This window comes from Carlito syrichta, unplaced genomic scaffold (assembly GCF_000164805.1).
Source record: "Carlito syrichta isolate Samal-C Ts95f unplaced genomic scaffold, Tarsius_syrichta-2.0.1 Scaffold166458, whole genome shotgun sequence".
In the NCBI taxonomy this organism is placed as follows: Eukaryota; Metazoa; Chordata; class Mammalia; order Primates; family Tarsiidae; genus Carlito; species Carlito syrichta.
This window is the reverse complement of record NW_007110554.1, coordinates 61,565-75,531: the sequence shown is the minus strand read 5'-3', so window position 1 is coordinate 75,531 and position 13,967 is coordinate 61,565. Positions and strand designations below refer to the sequence as shown.

Genomic DNA, 13,967 nt, shown 5'->3' with positions numbered 1-13,967 from the left:
TGCTTCCAGGTGGGGCAACATGGGTGGATGCACAGTGCCTGACACTAAAGGACGCATGGACTTGGAGCTCCTCAAGGACTTTTCATGGTCATCATTGTACCTTCAACATGTACATGCCTAACACTAACTTACTCCATGTTTTCCAAGAATCTGACTTCACTTTCTGTTTGTACAATGAACACTGATTTGTCAATAACACAGGGACCCTCAAAGCATCCATATCACTGATTTTTATTCTGTGAAAGTAAACTAAAATACCTGGTTGGCATCAGGCATCCAACTATACTTTGTTCTGAGCCCTGGAATGCACATCACTGCCTGCTAATGCGTTCTCTGTTGAGTGCCCACTTACACCATCATCAGAATACTGAAGACATTGAGAGCCGGGACCTCGGAAAGCGCTGAGAATTCAAAGGAATTTCAGTCCAGTATACAGCAGGTGTTCAACAAAGTCAGCAGAAAATGAAAGATGAGTCCAGAAGTGACTGTCCCTCCTGCCACTGGAGGGGTGGGTGTGGGCATGTGGGGTGTGAGACCTGAGGGACGGCACCAGAGGGAAATGCAATGACTTTAAGGTGAGGGACAGGCGCTGAGGGCCACAGAGAGGGTGCCATCGGTGTCCCCTGAGGAGGAATCTGGGGCCTGGCAGTCCCTTATTGATGTCTTCTTGCTTGCTTGTTCTTTCATCTATTCCTGTGACCCCAGGCTACTTAATAAACAAAAATAGAGAATTAATCACCATCACCTCTATGGCAGGAAGGGCTGAGAGAGGCCAAGGGTGATCCAGCTTCTCTCTTCACAGCCTTCTCTAGCTCATCTCTCTTACCCCCCAACCTTGAAGATAGCACCGGCTTCCTTCTCCCATAGGTTCTATGCCCCTGCTATCCAAGAACACAGTTTAAATCGCTTGATGAACTTTGAATTTTTATTTTAAAATTTTAAAAGATTCAAAGAAATACGTGGTTTCAAGAGAAATCAAAAATGTGTTTCTGTGTCCTCTGTCAGGATCCCTGTTGAGGATACCACATCCCAGCCAGTGCCTGTGGAGTTGGCACCTGAGGTTTGAGGGATCGGGCTGATGGTGGTCTTCTCATCCCCATCCAGGATATCTCAGAGGAGGAAGCTTCACTTCCTCCTGGCCATTTCCAGGCGACAGGAGGTGTAGACTGGGGCAGCCAATGCACAGCCCGGGAGGTGAGCAAGAGGCAGGGATGGTGTAGGGTGGGCTGAGGTTCCTTCTACCTGTTCACACCATCCCCAGTTGCGTGGATTCTTCAGAACTGGCTGAGACACAAAGTCTTGAGAAGCCACCCAAGGCAATAGGGCATCAATGAGTGCTACTGGGTCCTCATTCTTCAGCAGAACACCCTGGTTCTTTCCATCTAATACTGTCAGAGTCTTGAGTAATTTCTATGCGGAATCCTGTGGAGGGGATGAGGAAGAGGATGGACTAGGTGCTTTGCTGACTTGAGAGCTTCCTTCCTCCGCCCATGACATATCACCCCTCACACAGCATCGAGCTCTACCTACCATGCACCCGGTCTTGGCTTCAGAGGGCCTTGGCTGGTCTTGGAGAGCCCCAGTAGACCATGGCGTCCACCAGCAAGGAGGGCAAGTAGCTCATGGGGAGGTAGAGAAGCTTGGCGTCCCAGCCAGCGGAATAGCGCGTGCGGGGGTGGTGGGCGGTCAGCGCATGCTCCATGCAGTTTGTCACCAAGGAAAGATCCTCTGTGCACTTTTGCTCAAGATTTTCAGTTTTCTTCATGTCTGTTCAGAATGAGAAAAGAACAATGTCAACTTCCACCTGCAACTGCTTCTGCTTTGGGGTCAAATTAGAGTAGAAAGTATCTGAGAACTTGATGCTCCACTACCAAAGCAGTGCCCCAGATTCCCTGAGGAGAGCCCCACCTTCATCCAAATTCCCTGAGGAGAGCCCCTCTTTTGCCACTAACAACTATTCTCCACTAAGAGACCTCTGTCTCTCTTTCTGGAACATCTGGACTGCACATATTAAAGGTCTCTACCCACACCCAAAATCTAAACACATGCAAACTGGCTGTCTCTAGTGCCAGTTTCCCTTGAGACCATGAGGGTCTTCCCTTGCTGGCTTCATATCCACCTTGAAATAACATGGGATTCTTCCTTCCTTCCTTCCTTCCTTCCTTCCTTCCTTCCTTCCTTCCTTCCTTCCATCAGCATCTCTCTGTCACCCAGGGTGGAGTATAGTGGCACACCCACAGCCATCCACTGCAACCTTGATTTACTGGGTCAGACAATTCTTCCACTTCATCCTTCCAAGTAGCTGGAACCACAGACACGTGCTACCTCACCCAGCTAATTTTTTGATTTATTGCAACAATGAGGTCTCACCAAGCTGCCCAGGCTGGTCTTGAATCCCTGGGCTCAGGCAATCCTCTCACCTCTGCCTCCTAAAGTGCTGGGATTATGGGCATGAGTCACCATGCTCAACCAACATGGGTTTCAGATAAGCAATGGTCCCGAGTTCTAATAAACCTGGGCACTTGCTGACCATGACCTGTTGACCACCCAGCACCCACCATGAGAGTAGGGCTAATAATCCCGACTGTGTGGGGAAGGCAGGGCCTGGAGGACAAATCCTAATACTGTTGGAGGTAGTAATGGTTGACTGAGGATTGTGGGCAAGGGTTTGCTTCTCTCCCCACTGTCCATAATGCACTCACAGGATTCCAGAAACTTCTCGCCATAGACCTGCTTGACCTCTGGCTTGGCACGGTCCCACAACTCCTGAAAGCTCTTCAAGAATCTCTCCTTACTGTTCACAGCAGTCTTGAAGTGACCAGGCTCAATCATGGAAACCTTCACCCCAAAGTAGGAGAGTTCCCTCCTGCAAGACACACAGGCAGAGGGCAAACTTCTGAGGTGTTTGAAGGCAAAAACAAACCATAACAATAAAACAATAACACCACCGTGTAGGATTAGGGTGTGATGACCTAGAAAACTTACTAAGTTGGGAAATGAAGTTTTTGGCTAGCAGATAACATTTATGATAGTGCCATGGCCTCTCTACAGGGTTTACATGTGCTCCTTTCCCAGGCTCACTCTCTATAACTCCTACATATACTCTGGTAAGGCACCACTTCAGTGTTATCCTCTCCTACTGCTCACAGCCAGTGGATCACCAGGATTCACCCACTTCATCCCCTCTGCACTCCTCAGTCCCTCCCTCCCTCTCTCTCTCATCCTAGGAAACTCCCTGGACATCTCTGAGCTAGATGATTGCAACCGTCCTCTGAGGAACACCCTCTGCCCTAGTCTTAGCTGCCCACGCTCATGGCTATGTTTCCCCCTGCAGTCTTGGGTGTCTAGATGCCCATGAAACCAAGTGATTGCCTGAGTAAATCCCTTCCATGGGATTCTGCTACCAAGACTGTAACGGGCAGCACTTGTCCAAGGCCCATAGGCCCTTCACGAGCCCTACTGTCCCTACCTGCTCAGCATCTCTCCTCAGGCCTGGCCTTGTTTTTGACCCTGGGAGGAGCTCACAGCACAGGTGGTTGGCCCATGCTCAGTGTGGGCCTAGGCTGACACTGTTTCCTCACTCCAGAAGCCCTTCCCACCCTCCTCACCAGGCTGCTAAGTGGAATCATTCACCCTTCAGCTCACATCCCATCTCCAAGGCCCTTTCCAAGTCTGGTGGCTGCCATGGCCACTGTGGCTGACTTGGTCACATACCCGTGCAGGTTGACAACTACCAATCTAAATAACCTGTCCCTCTCTCAGTTGTCACAGTTTTAGGTCAGCCACAAAAACCTTTTTTTGTATCCTAAGATGTATTTGGGGGCACTCATGCAAGTACCTAAAAGTATGTGTTATATTGAGTTAGATGCTCTAAACACCCCCTCAAGGGTTTCCTACAAATGAATGTCTTGATGGCTATGGACATGGACTCTACTGGAAAAGGTCATCTCCTGCATGCTGTCTGTTGTCCCCTGTTGAGCCACATAAGCATGGGCCTGGGGCCAGGAACATTCCTTCCTTAAAGAGGAGGAGCCCACAAGCCTGGATGGGGCTCATCTCCTGGTGTCGGAATGGTTTTCCCGGCTCAGACTCAGTGAGTGCTTCTGGGGTCTGCTTCAGCACGTGTGTGTCCATGGCCCTAAGGCATGCCCCAGCTTTTAGTATTTCACATTCCAGGATAGAAGGGTCCAGTCCTTCTATGCAACAAGAGAGAGGAGTGACTGCATCAAGTCTGCATCTTACCTGTTGGGAGACATTCCCAGGCCATAGGGAACAAGGCACACTTTTGTAGCTGATCTTGCTCTGATTCTTCTAGATGTAAGGAAAGCCTTGTTGCCTCCAGTGCCAACTGTGTTATTTCTCACGTGAGTTGGATACCAAGGTTCAATGGGAAGAAGTGTTTAGAGTCTTCCTTTAGAGTAGTACTTGAAACATGGTGTTCTACGCCTGGGACCGGTAACATGAGCAGTGTGTTCTGCTAAGCAGGCTCTGAGTCCAATTCTGCCTTAGATAGTTTCTGACTGAAGGCCTCCTCCAAGACAGAGGAATGACTAACTAATCCCTATGGCCTGAGGCCCTCATGCCACCCTTCACACAGAAATGTGCTTCTCAGTGAATGGCCAACCACATCCAGAGAGAGGAAGAGGAGAGAAGTCACAAATCAAGTCAGAGAAAGATGTCCATAAAAGTCTTCAGAAGTTGTGATTACAGGAAGCCCCTGGAAAAGGCTTTCCTGAAAGAACAAGGTTAGAAGGACACAGGGTGGGTCCTATCCCAGTTCAATACCTGAGGGAGTCTGAGAAGGCCTCCACGCCATACTTGGAGATGCAGTAGCCCCCACCAAAAAAGGACACCCGGCCCGCGATGCTGGAGACGTTGACCACGCGGCCTCTCGCCTTCCTCACTAAGGGCAGCAGGTTCAGAGTCACATCGATCAGCCCCAACAGGTTCACATCCAAGATGGTCACAAAGTCCTCTTTGGTCAGCCATTCATTGGGGCCCGTGGGTAAAGAGATGCCAGCATTATTCACCAGGCCCCAGAGTCCTGGATGGTAGGGAGATGAGAGAGCAACACTGTGTTATGTGCCCGTGGAGTGTGGACACATTAGGGCGCAAGTTCACACCCAGGAGAGTGAGGGCCTCATGATAAGTGTGGGACGGAAAGCAGGTAGGATAGAGACAACATGGGGTCTGCAGGGCTGGGAGCTGCACACCCTGCAGTGGAGGAATGGGGGGGAAGGGAGGACAGAACCTGAGCCTCCCTCCTTGGGTCTCTTGGGTCCCAGCCCACAGCCTGGTAGATAACGGCTGTATTCTACCATTTCACCCTGTGTTTGAGGATTTTAGGGTTAGGGTTGAAAAAATATTATTCACTTATTACTTTGGAAACACAGAGATCAATTTTAATTATTTACACAGTAATGTTGTAATGAGGACTTTAGCTACATTGATCTGCATGGTGAATGTTGAACTATCTGTTGATGGAATAGACAGAAACAGGAAAGAGAGAGAGGAAAAAAACAAATGAGGAGAGAGAGGAAGATAAAGACAAGAGAAATTAAAAAGACAAGGCTAATATCTGGGTAGAGTTTGGCTGTGAAAGACAGATGTGAAATCTAAGATTGGGAAATGTGGAAAAAATCCTGTATTTGATCTCAGAGGACTGGCCTTGAAACACCCAACATAAATATTCAGCAATATTTCTACAGAAAATACTTGGGACTTCTAGTGAATCGGCTTTTGGAAGGAGACAAGACACCCTTACCTCAACCCTAATACACAGACTCTACCATCTGACCCAGAAAATAGTGCCTTGTCCTCCCAGCCTACAAGAAGATCACCTTTAATCCTTCTCCTCTAGTCTTAAGTTTACTGAGCTTTGGGGAGATCTTTCTGGAATGTGCAAATACACGATTCCAAGGCTTAAAGTCAACACAGTTTCCAACCTCTAGACCTCAGGGAGAAGGAGCAGAGGATCTCTTGAGTGAGGACAATAGGTGGCAGTTGTCGATCAGTAGGAATTGGTCCAGGGAAATGAATTCCTTCTCTGCAGAGAAACATACCATGCTCTATGGGAGTACATATTCCCTCACCAAAATATCTTATTTCTACGATCCAATCAACACGCACCTTTACAGATATGCCAGTAAGTAAAAGTAGACCAAAATGCTATGTATGAAAATAAAAAGCAGGAAAAAATTTCAGAATTCGGACACTCAATATGGTTTAAATAAATAATGCTGTATCAAGGAGATTACTTCAAACAGTCAATATTATGTTTTTTATTATTTTTCATTATGTTGAAAAAGTGGTCAACTTGTTTGAGACAATAGAATGTGATACACACTATGAAGAAAATATCCCCATTTCATAAATATGCAAAAAGTATTTATGTGCAGATGGCTACTTAAGGGCAGATTTTGTTTTTATCTTTATACTTTCACTATTTTCCACAATGATCACGTTCTGCATTTGTTCTTTGATAAAAGATATCCATGTTCTTTTCTTCTCCTATAGTAAAACAGATAAACTAGTGTAATGGAAAGAAGGAAAGAAAAGGTAGCCTTTACAAGTGTGCCTTTCTGGACAGTCCTCATACTGGTGTCCTGCTCTGAAAAACAGAAACAGTCTTAGCTGGAAGGAGGGTGACAGCTGAAGTCCTAAGGTCATGGACCCAGATCCAGTTCTCTTCACCTTCCCCACTCACTGCCCCTTCTTCACTCCCTCCAGAAAGTGTCCTCTTCTCTCACCTGGACACTCAGAATTCCTGTTTATAAAGGAGGAGAGAGGATAGATAGGGAGAGAGGACAGATAGGAATTCTGGAAGGCAAATTCTCAGCAGGGCATACTCTCCCCAATGAGAGTGTTCCAAAGCCAGGAGGGGCTGGGGACTGGAAAGAGAAGAAGCTTAGATTGGCCTGGTGGATGAGAAATACTAGACAAGTGATACTTCAACTCAAAAGACACTCCAAGAATCTTCCCAGAGAGTAGACAGGAGGCATCCCCTTCATAAAGAGAGAAGGACAATGTGTGGAACGTGGGCAATACCTCTGTCTTCCACGCGTTCCTTCACCCACTGGGCGGCTGCAGCGACGCTCTCTGTCTTGGTGACGTTCAGGATCACTGTCTCCAGCCTGTCTGATGTCTGGTCCCTCAGCTCCTCGGCTCCCTTCTCTGTCAGACATGCAGCCAGTACCTTCAAGCCTCTTGCATCCAGCTGTCTGGCCAGCAGTTTCCCAAAACCTGAGTCACAGCCTGTGATGAACACATACTTGTCTGGGAGGTGGCTCACTATCTGTCTCTCCCGGTACCAGCGCACAAGGTAGAACAGGCCCAGGAAGGCCGCCAGGTAAAGCCACATGGCTTTGCAGAGGACAGACGCACACAACCTGGAGTGAAAAGACACTCTGACCCCTGTTCAGACAGGAAGACTTAAGTACACAGAGGGCTGTGGTGGCAGCTAAGCCTCCAGGCTCTCTGGCATGGAGTCCCCACTTCCTTACTGATCACTGTCTTTCCATTTTTCATTTTGACCCCACCTCTGCTCTTTGAACTGCTTATACAAGTACTATACACCACATGATTAGCTCAATAGACATAGAAAAAGCATTTGATAAAATCCAACCTCTCTTCATAAAACCTTTGACCATCTAGGCATTGAGGGAGTATTCTTCAATATAATAAGACCTCTCTATGTCAAACCACAGCCAACATCTTACTCAAGGGAAAGAAGTTGGAAGTATTCCCCTTAAGAACCAGAATAAGACAAGGATGCCCAATCTGACTGCTTCTATTTAAAATAGTACTGGATGTCCTAGTCAAAGCTATCAGGAAAAGAAAGAAATAAAAGATATTCAAATAGGAAAAGAGGAAGTTAAATTATATCTCTTCTCAGATAATGATTTTATATCTAGAAAACCCTAAAGATTCCACCAAAAGACTCCTAGTGCTCATAAATGACTTCAGTAAAATCTCAGGATTTTCAAATCAGTTGCATTTCTACACACCAAAAACAAAGAGGCCAAAAACGAAGTGAAGAATGCAATCTCAGTCACATACACACAAAAATAAAGTATCTTGGCATACATCTAACCAAAGAGTTGAAAGATCTCTACAATGAGAACTATAAAACATTGCTGTAAGAAATAAAAGATGACATAAACAAATGCAAAAACATCCCATGTTCATGGATTGGAAAAATCAATATTGTTAAAATGTTCATACCACCTATAACAATCTATAGATTTGATGAAATCTCTATCAAATTACCAGCATCCTTTTTCACAGTTGTAGAAAAGACAATACTTAAATTCATGTGGAAGCAAAAAAGTGCCCAGATAACCAAAGCAACCCCAAAGCAAAAGAACAAAGCTGGAGGCATCACATTGCTAGACTTCAAACTTTGCTACAAAGCTGTAGTAACCAAAACAGCCTGGTACTGGTACAAAAACAGACAGATAGACCAATGGAACAGAGTAAAGAACCCAGAAATAAAACTGCTGTCTTACAACCAATGCATCATTGACAATTTGACAAAAACAAACACTGGGGAAAGGATACCCTATTTAACAGATGGTGCTGGGAAAACTGGCTAACCATATGCAGAATAATGAAACTGTACCCCTTCCTTTCACCATACACAAAAATTAGCTTAAGATGAATCGAAGACTTGAATGTAAGACCTCAAACTATAAAAAGTTGTAGAATTTAGAATGTGGATGGCAAGAGACTCAGTGAAATCCTAGAGAAAATTAATACCCAAATCAAATAGGCTACAATGCAGTCCACCAATTGAAAGCTGATATAGCCATCTTGAGAAAGAGCTAAACTGAACTTATGAAGATGATAAATCCACTTCAGGAATTTCAAAATACCATTGCAAGGCACAATAGTAAACTTGACCAGGCAGAAGAAAGAATTTCAGAGCTTGAATACACAATCTTTAAATTAACCCAAACAGATAAAAACAAAGAAAAAAGAATTTTAAAAAATGAACAAAGACTTCAAGAGGTAAGAGACTATGTAAAGAGATTAAACTTACTTTTGCGCACCATTCCTGAGAGACAAGGGGAAAATGAGAGCAACCTGAAACATGCTTTTTAAGACATTACCTAGGAAAACTTATTTATCTTGCTAGAGAGATCACCGTGTAGGTATAAGAAATTCAAACCAGGCTTGGTGGCTCAGCCTGTAATCCCATGTCTTGGGAGGCTGAGGTGAGCGGATTGCCTGAGCCCGCGGGTTCGAGACCTGCCTGGGCAACCTGGTGAGACCTCATCTCTACAATAAATCAAAAAAAATTAGACGGGTGTGGTAGCGTGCGCCTGTAGTTCCAGCTACTTGGAAGGCTGAGGCGGAAGGATCGCCGGAGTCCAGCAGGTCGAGGCTGTGGTGGCCGGGAGTGGCCACCACACTCCAGTCTGGGCGACAGAGTGAGACTCCAACTCAAAAAAAAAAAGTTAAAAAGGACAATTAAGGACACTACATAATGGCAGAGGACTCAATTCAACAAGAAAAAAATATCAGACTTAAGTATATATTCACCCAACATGGAAGCACTCAGATTTATAAGACAATTGCTACCTAACATAAGAAAAGACACTGACAGTCACACAATAATAGTGGAAGAATTCAATCCCATGCTAACCTTTTTAGATAGATTTAGACAGATTATTGAGGTTGAATACTAACAAAAAAATCATATAATTAAAATGGACACTTAACCCATTAGATCTAACAGACATCTGCAGAACATCCCACTATACAATCACAGAATATACATTCTTCTCATCTGCATATGGGACATACTCTAAGATCGACCACATATTCAGTCATAAATCAAACTTGAATAAATTTCAAAAAATTGAAATCATACCAATCATCTTCTCAGACCACAGCATAATAAAAATAGATAATTGATACCAAGAACCCCCCCAAACATCACAAATACATGGAAATTAAACAACTTGCTCCTAAACAATTTGTGGGTAAACAACAAAATCAAGACAGAAATAAAAATATTATTAGAAACAAATGAAAATGAAGACACAACCTATCAAAAGCTCTGGGATGTCAGTAAAATTGAGCTGAGAGGGAAGTTTATAACATAATGCCCACATCAAGAAAATAGAGAGATCCCAAATAACTTAATGTTACACTTAACAGAACTTGAAAAATAGGAACAAACTAAATGCAAAACTAGAAGAAAAAAAAGAAATAACTAAAGTCAGATCAGAACTAAATGAAACAGATAAAAAAACATACAAAGAATTGAGTTAAAAAGTTGGCTCTTTGAAACAATAAACAAGATTGACAGACCATTGACCAGATTAACAAAATAATAATAATAGAATTCAAATAAATATGACCAGAAATTGAAGGGATGTTACAACTAATCTTGAATAAATGCAAAAGATTATCAGAGAGTATTATAAACAGATTATCAGAGAGTATTAAAAACATCTGAATGTGTGTAATTTAGAAAATCTAGAGAAAATGGATAGATTCCTGGAGCACACAAGCTCCCAAGACTGAAACAGGAAGAAATTGAACTCTGAACAGATTAATAACAAGCTATGAAATTGAACCAGTTAAAAAACAAAAAACCTGCCTACTAATAAAAGCCTTGGACCAGATGAATTCGCACATGAATTCTACCAGATATATAAGGAAGAACTGGTACCAATTTCTTGGAAAGTATTCTAAGCAATTGAGAAGGGAGGTCTCTTCCCTAACTGATTCTATGAACTCAATATTGAAAGAGGAGAAATTTAGAAAACCTGATGGACAGACAATTAGGGCAGATCCCAATAATAAACTTCCCGCAAGCCCCTTGGACTGGAGTGAACACACTCACTTCCAGGTCCATGGACTTTATCTTTCACGTGCTTTTTCCTGATTGTGCTTCCCAGCCCTCCCCCAAATGGTGAAATTCCAAGGTCACACCATGGTCCCTCTCTCTGGTTGGTATTATTGCCAACCAATCAGCAGCTTCTGGAGACTATATAAACTCCTGCCTGTAGAGGCAACCTGGCAACCCTCTTCCATTTCCCCTTCCGCTGCCAGGAGTTTTTTGATCTTCTGACTAAATTCCTACTTACTCTTCCTCGGTTATCCATGTCCCTCATTCTTCCTGGGCAAGACAAGAAACTGCACATGCCAGAGGCTGGTGGAGCTACCAGTGGTTGGCTTGCCTGGCCCAGTGAACCAGCAAATGAGCAGAGCTGCTGCACTTTTGGGGGCCTAGCTTGCCAGCCCATCGAGCAGACACTTTCTAAGGGCTCGGCTCATTGACCTCCAAACCAAGAAATCTGCAACATTCTTTGAGGGCCCCTCACATTGGGTGCCACCACGTTTTTCCATTTGGAGGCCATCGCGTCCCTAGCTTTCAAGCGAATTCTGGGTTGGCAGTGTGGCTCCGGTTTCTGCAACATCCCTTGGGGGCCCAGCTTGCCAGCCGATTGCATTAAAAACCCATATCAATATCATCCTAATTTTTAAAAAAAGACAAAACAAAGACAGAAAACAACAGGCCAAAATCTCTAATTAGCACAGAATTCTCAACGAAATGCTAGCAGAAAATTCTCAACAAAATACTAGCAAAATACTAGCAAAATACTAGCAGTCCATATTCAACAGCACAGTGGGCTTTATTCCAAGGATGAAAGGCTGGTTGAAGATAGGCAAATCAATAAATGCAATCCACCACATAAACAGAAGTAAAACCAAGAACCACATGATTATTATCACCAACAGATGCAGGAAAAAAGCCACTTAATAAAATCCAACATGCCCTCATGATAAAAACCCTCAAGTATCTAGACATCAAAACAACATTCTTCAAAATAATCAGAGCCATCTATGACAAACTCATAGCCAATATCATACTTAACAGGCAGAAGCTGGAAGCATTCCCTCGAACAACTGGAATAAGACAAGGATGCTCACTCTCACCACTCCTATTTAACATAGCACTGGAAATTCTAGCCAGAGCAATCAGGCAATAGAAAGAAATTAGAGGTATCCAAATAGGAAGAGAGGAGGCTAAACTATATCTCTTCACAAGTTATATAATTCTTTTAAAATTTTATTTTTATTGTAATAGCTTTGGAGGGAGCAAATAGTTTGGGTCTGGGTTTTAAGAGTACCCACCCCCCACCTGTGCACATTGTACCCAAATAGGTGATTTTTTAAACCCCCATCTCCCTTCTGAGTCTCCAGTGTTCAGTATACCATTCTCTATGTTTTTTGCATATCCTTGGTTTAGCTCTCAATTATAAGTGAGGTCATGCGGTGTTTGGTTTTCTGTTCCTGAGTTAGTTCACTTGGACAATTCCATCCAAGTTGCTGGAAAAGACATTTCATTCTTTTTGATAGCTGAATAGTATTCCATGGTGTATATAGAGCATATTTTCATTATCCACTGATTGGTTGATGGGCATTTGGATTGATTCAATATCTTTGCAATTCTGAATTGTGCTGTGATGAACATCCGAGTGCAGATGTCTTTTTAATATAATGATCTCGGTTCCTTTGGGTAGATACCTAGTAGTGAGATTGCTGGATCAACTAAAATCTGCTTTTAGTTGTTTGAGAAATCTCCATACCACTTTCCATAGAGATTGTACTAATTTGCACTCCTACTAACAGTGTATAAGTGTTCCCTTTTCTCCACACTCATACTAGCATCTATTGTTTTTAAATTTTTTAAAAGTAATGGCCATCCTGACTGGTGTAAGGTAGTATCTCATTGTGGTTTTAATTTGCATTTCCCTCATTATGAGTGATGTTGGACATTTTTTCATATGGTTTTTAGCCATCTGTATATCTTCTTTTGAAAAGTGTCTGTTCATGTTATTTGCCCACTTTTTAATGGGGCGATTTGATTTTTTCTTGCTGATTTGTTTGAAGTCTTTGTAGATCTGAATATTAGTCCTTTGTCAGATATACAGTTTGTATCTTCTTCCATTGTGTAGGTTGCCTATTTGCTCTGTTGATTATTTCTTTTGCTTTTGGGGCTTTAGCTATAAATACTTTACCTTGGCCAATTTCCAGAAGAGTTTTTCCTAGGTTTTCTTCTAGGATTTTTATGGTTTCAGACCTGACATATAAGTCTTTAATCCATTGAGTTAATTTTTTGCATACTGGCAGAGATAGGGATGAAATTTCATTTCTCTGCATGTAGCTATTCAGTGATTCTGTTTTATTTCAACCATTTGTTGAATAGAATGTCCCTTCCCCAGTGTATGTTTTTATCATTTTTTCTTGCTTTTTTTTAGTTGGAGTCTCACTCAATTGCCCAGGTTGGAGTGCAGTGATATGCTCATGACCATCCAAGTGTCGACCTGTTGGGCTCTGGTGATCATTCCGCCTAAGCCTACCAAGTAACTGGAACTAAAGGTGTGCACTACCATGCCTGGCTGATTTTTTTGATTTACTCTAGAGACAAAGCCCCATCATGTGGCCCAGGCTGTTCTTGAATCCGCGGGCTCAGGCAATCCTCTTGCCTTGGCCTCCCAAAGTGCTGGGATTACAGGCTTGAGCCACAGAGCCCAGTCTTGTCTGCTTTTTCAAAGATCAATTGGTTGTAGGTATTTGGGTTTATTTCTGGATTTTTTGCTCTGTCTGCTTTTGTACCAGTACCATGCTGTTTCGGTTACTACAGTAGTAGTATAGTTTAAAGTCAGGTATGTGATGCCTCCAGTTTTATTCTTTTGACTTAGGACTGCTTTGGCTATTCTGGCTCTTTTTTGGTTCCATGTGAATTTTAGGATTATTTTTTCTCATTCTGTGAAAAATAATGGTAGTTTGATAAGGACAGTATTGAATATGTAGATTGTTTTGGATAATATGGTCATTTTAACAATGTTGATTCTTCCAGTCCATGAGCATGGAATGTTTCTCCATTCATCTGTGTTCTCTGCAATTTCTTTCATCAGGATTTTGTAGTTCTCCTTGTACAGACCCTT

At 43.2% G+C, this 13,967-nt stretch overlaps 1 protein-coding gene across 2 annotated transcripts; it reads right to left on the bottom strand.

The window, feature by feature from the left end:
• Positions 1–1,549: 1,549 nt before the first annotated feature.
• LOC103252533 (retinol dehydrogenase 16) lies at positions 1,550–7,496 on the bottom strand. 2 transcript variants are annotated; one of them, XM_008051132.1, is made up of 4 exons: positions 7,048–7,496; positions 4,786–5,044; positions 2,703–2,866; positions 1,550–1,767 (listed from the first exon to the last, which is right to left on the bottom strand). In XM_008051132.1, exons 1-4 carry the CDS (start codon positions 7,358–7,360, stop codon positions 1,550–1,552), a joined length of 954 nt encoding a protein of 317 aa, XP_008049323.1. In that variant the 5' UTR covers positions 7,361–7,496. The 2 variants fall into 2 exon arrangements, with proteins under 2 accessions (XP_008049323.1, XP_021564813.1); XM_021709138.1 differs by lacking the exon at positions 4,786–5,044 and having other exon boundaries at positions 7,048–7,229.
• Between the last annotated feature and the right edge of the window lie 6,471 nt (positions 7,497–13,967).

Coding starts and splice junctions, on each gene's coding strand:
- LOC103252533 (XM_008051132.1), bottom strand. CDS start 7,360: ATGTGGCTTTACCTGGCGGCCTTCCTGGGCCTGTTCTACCTTGTGCGC. Junction 2,867..4,785: donor GCCTTCTCAGACTCCCTCAG/GTATTGAACTGG, acceptor TGTGTCTTGCAG/GAGGGAACTCTCCTACTTTG. Junction 1,768..2,702: donor CGAGAAGTTTCTGGAATCCT/GTGAGTGCATTA, acceptor CATTCTGAACAG/ACATGAAGAAAACTGAAAAT.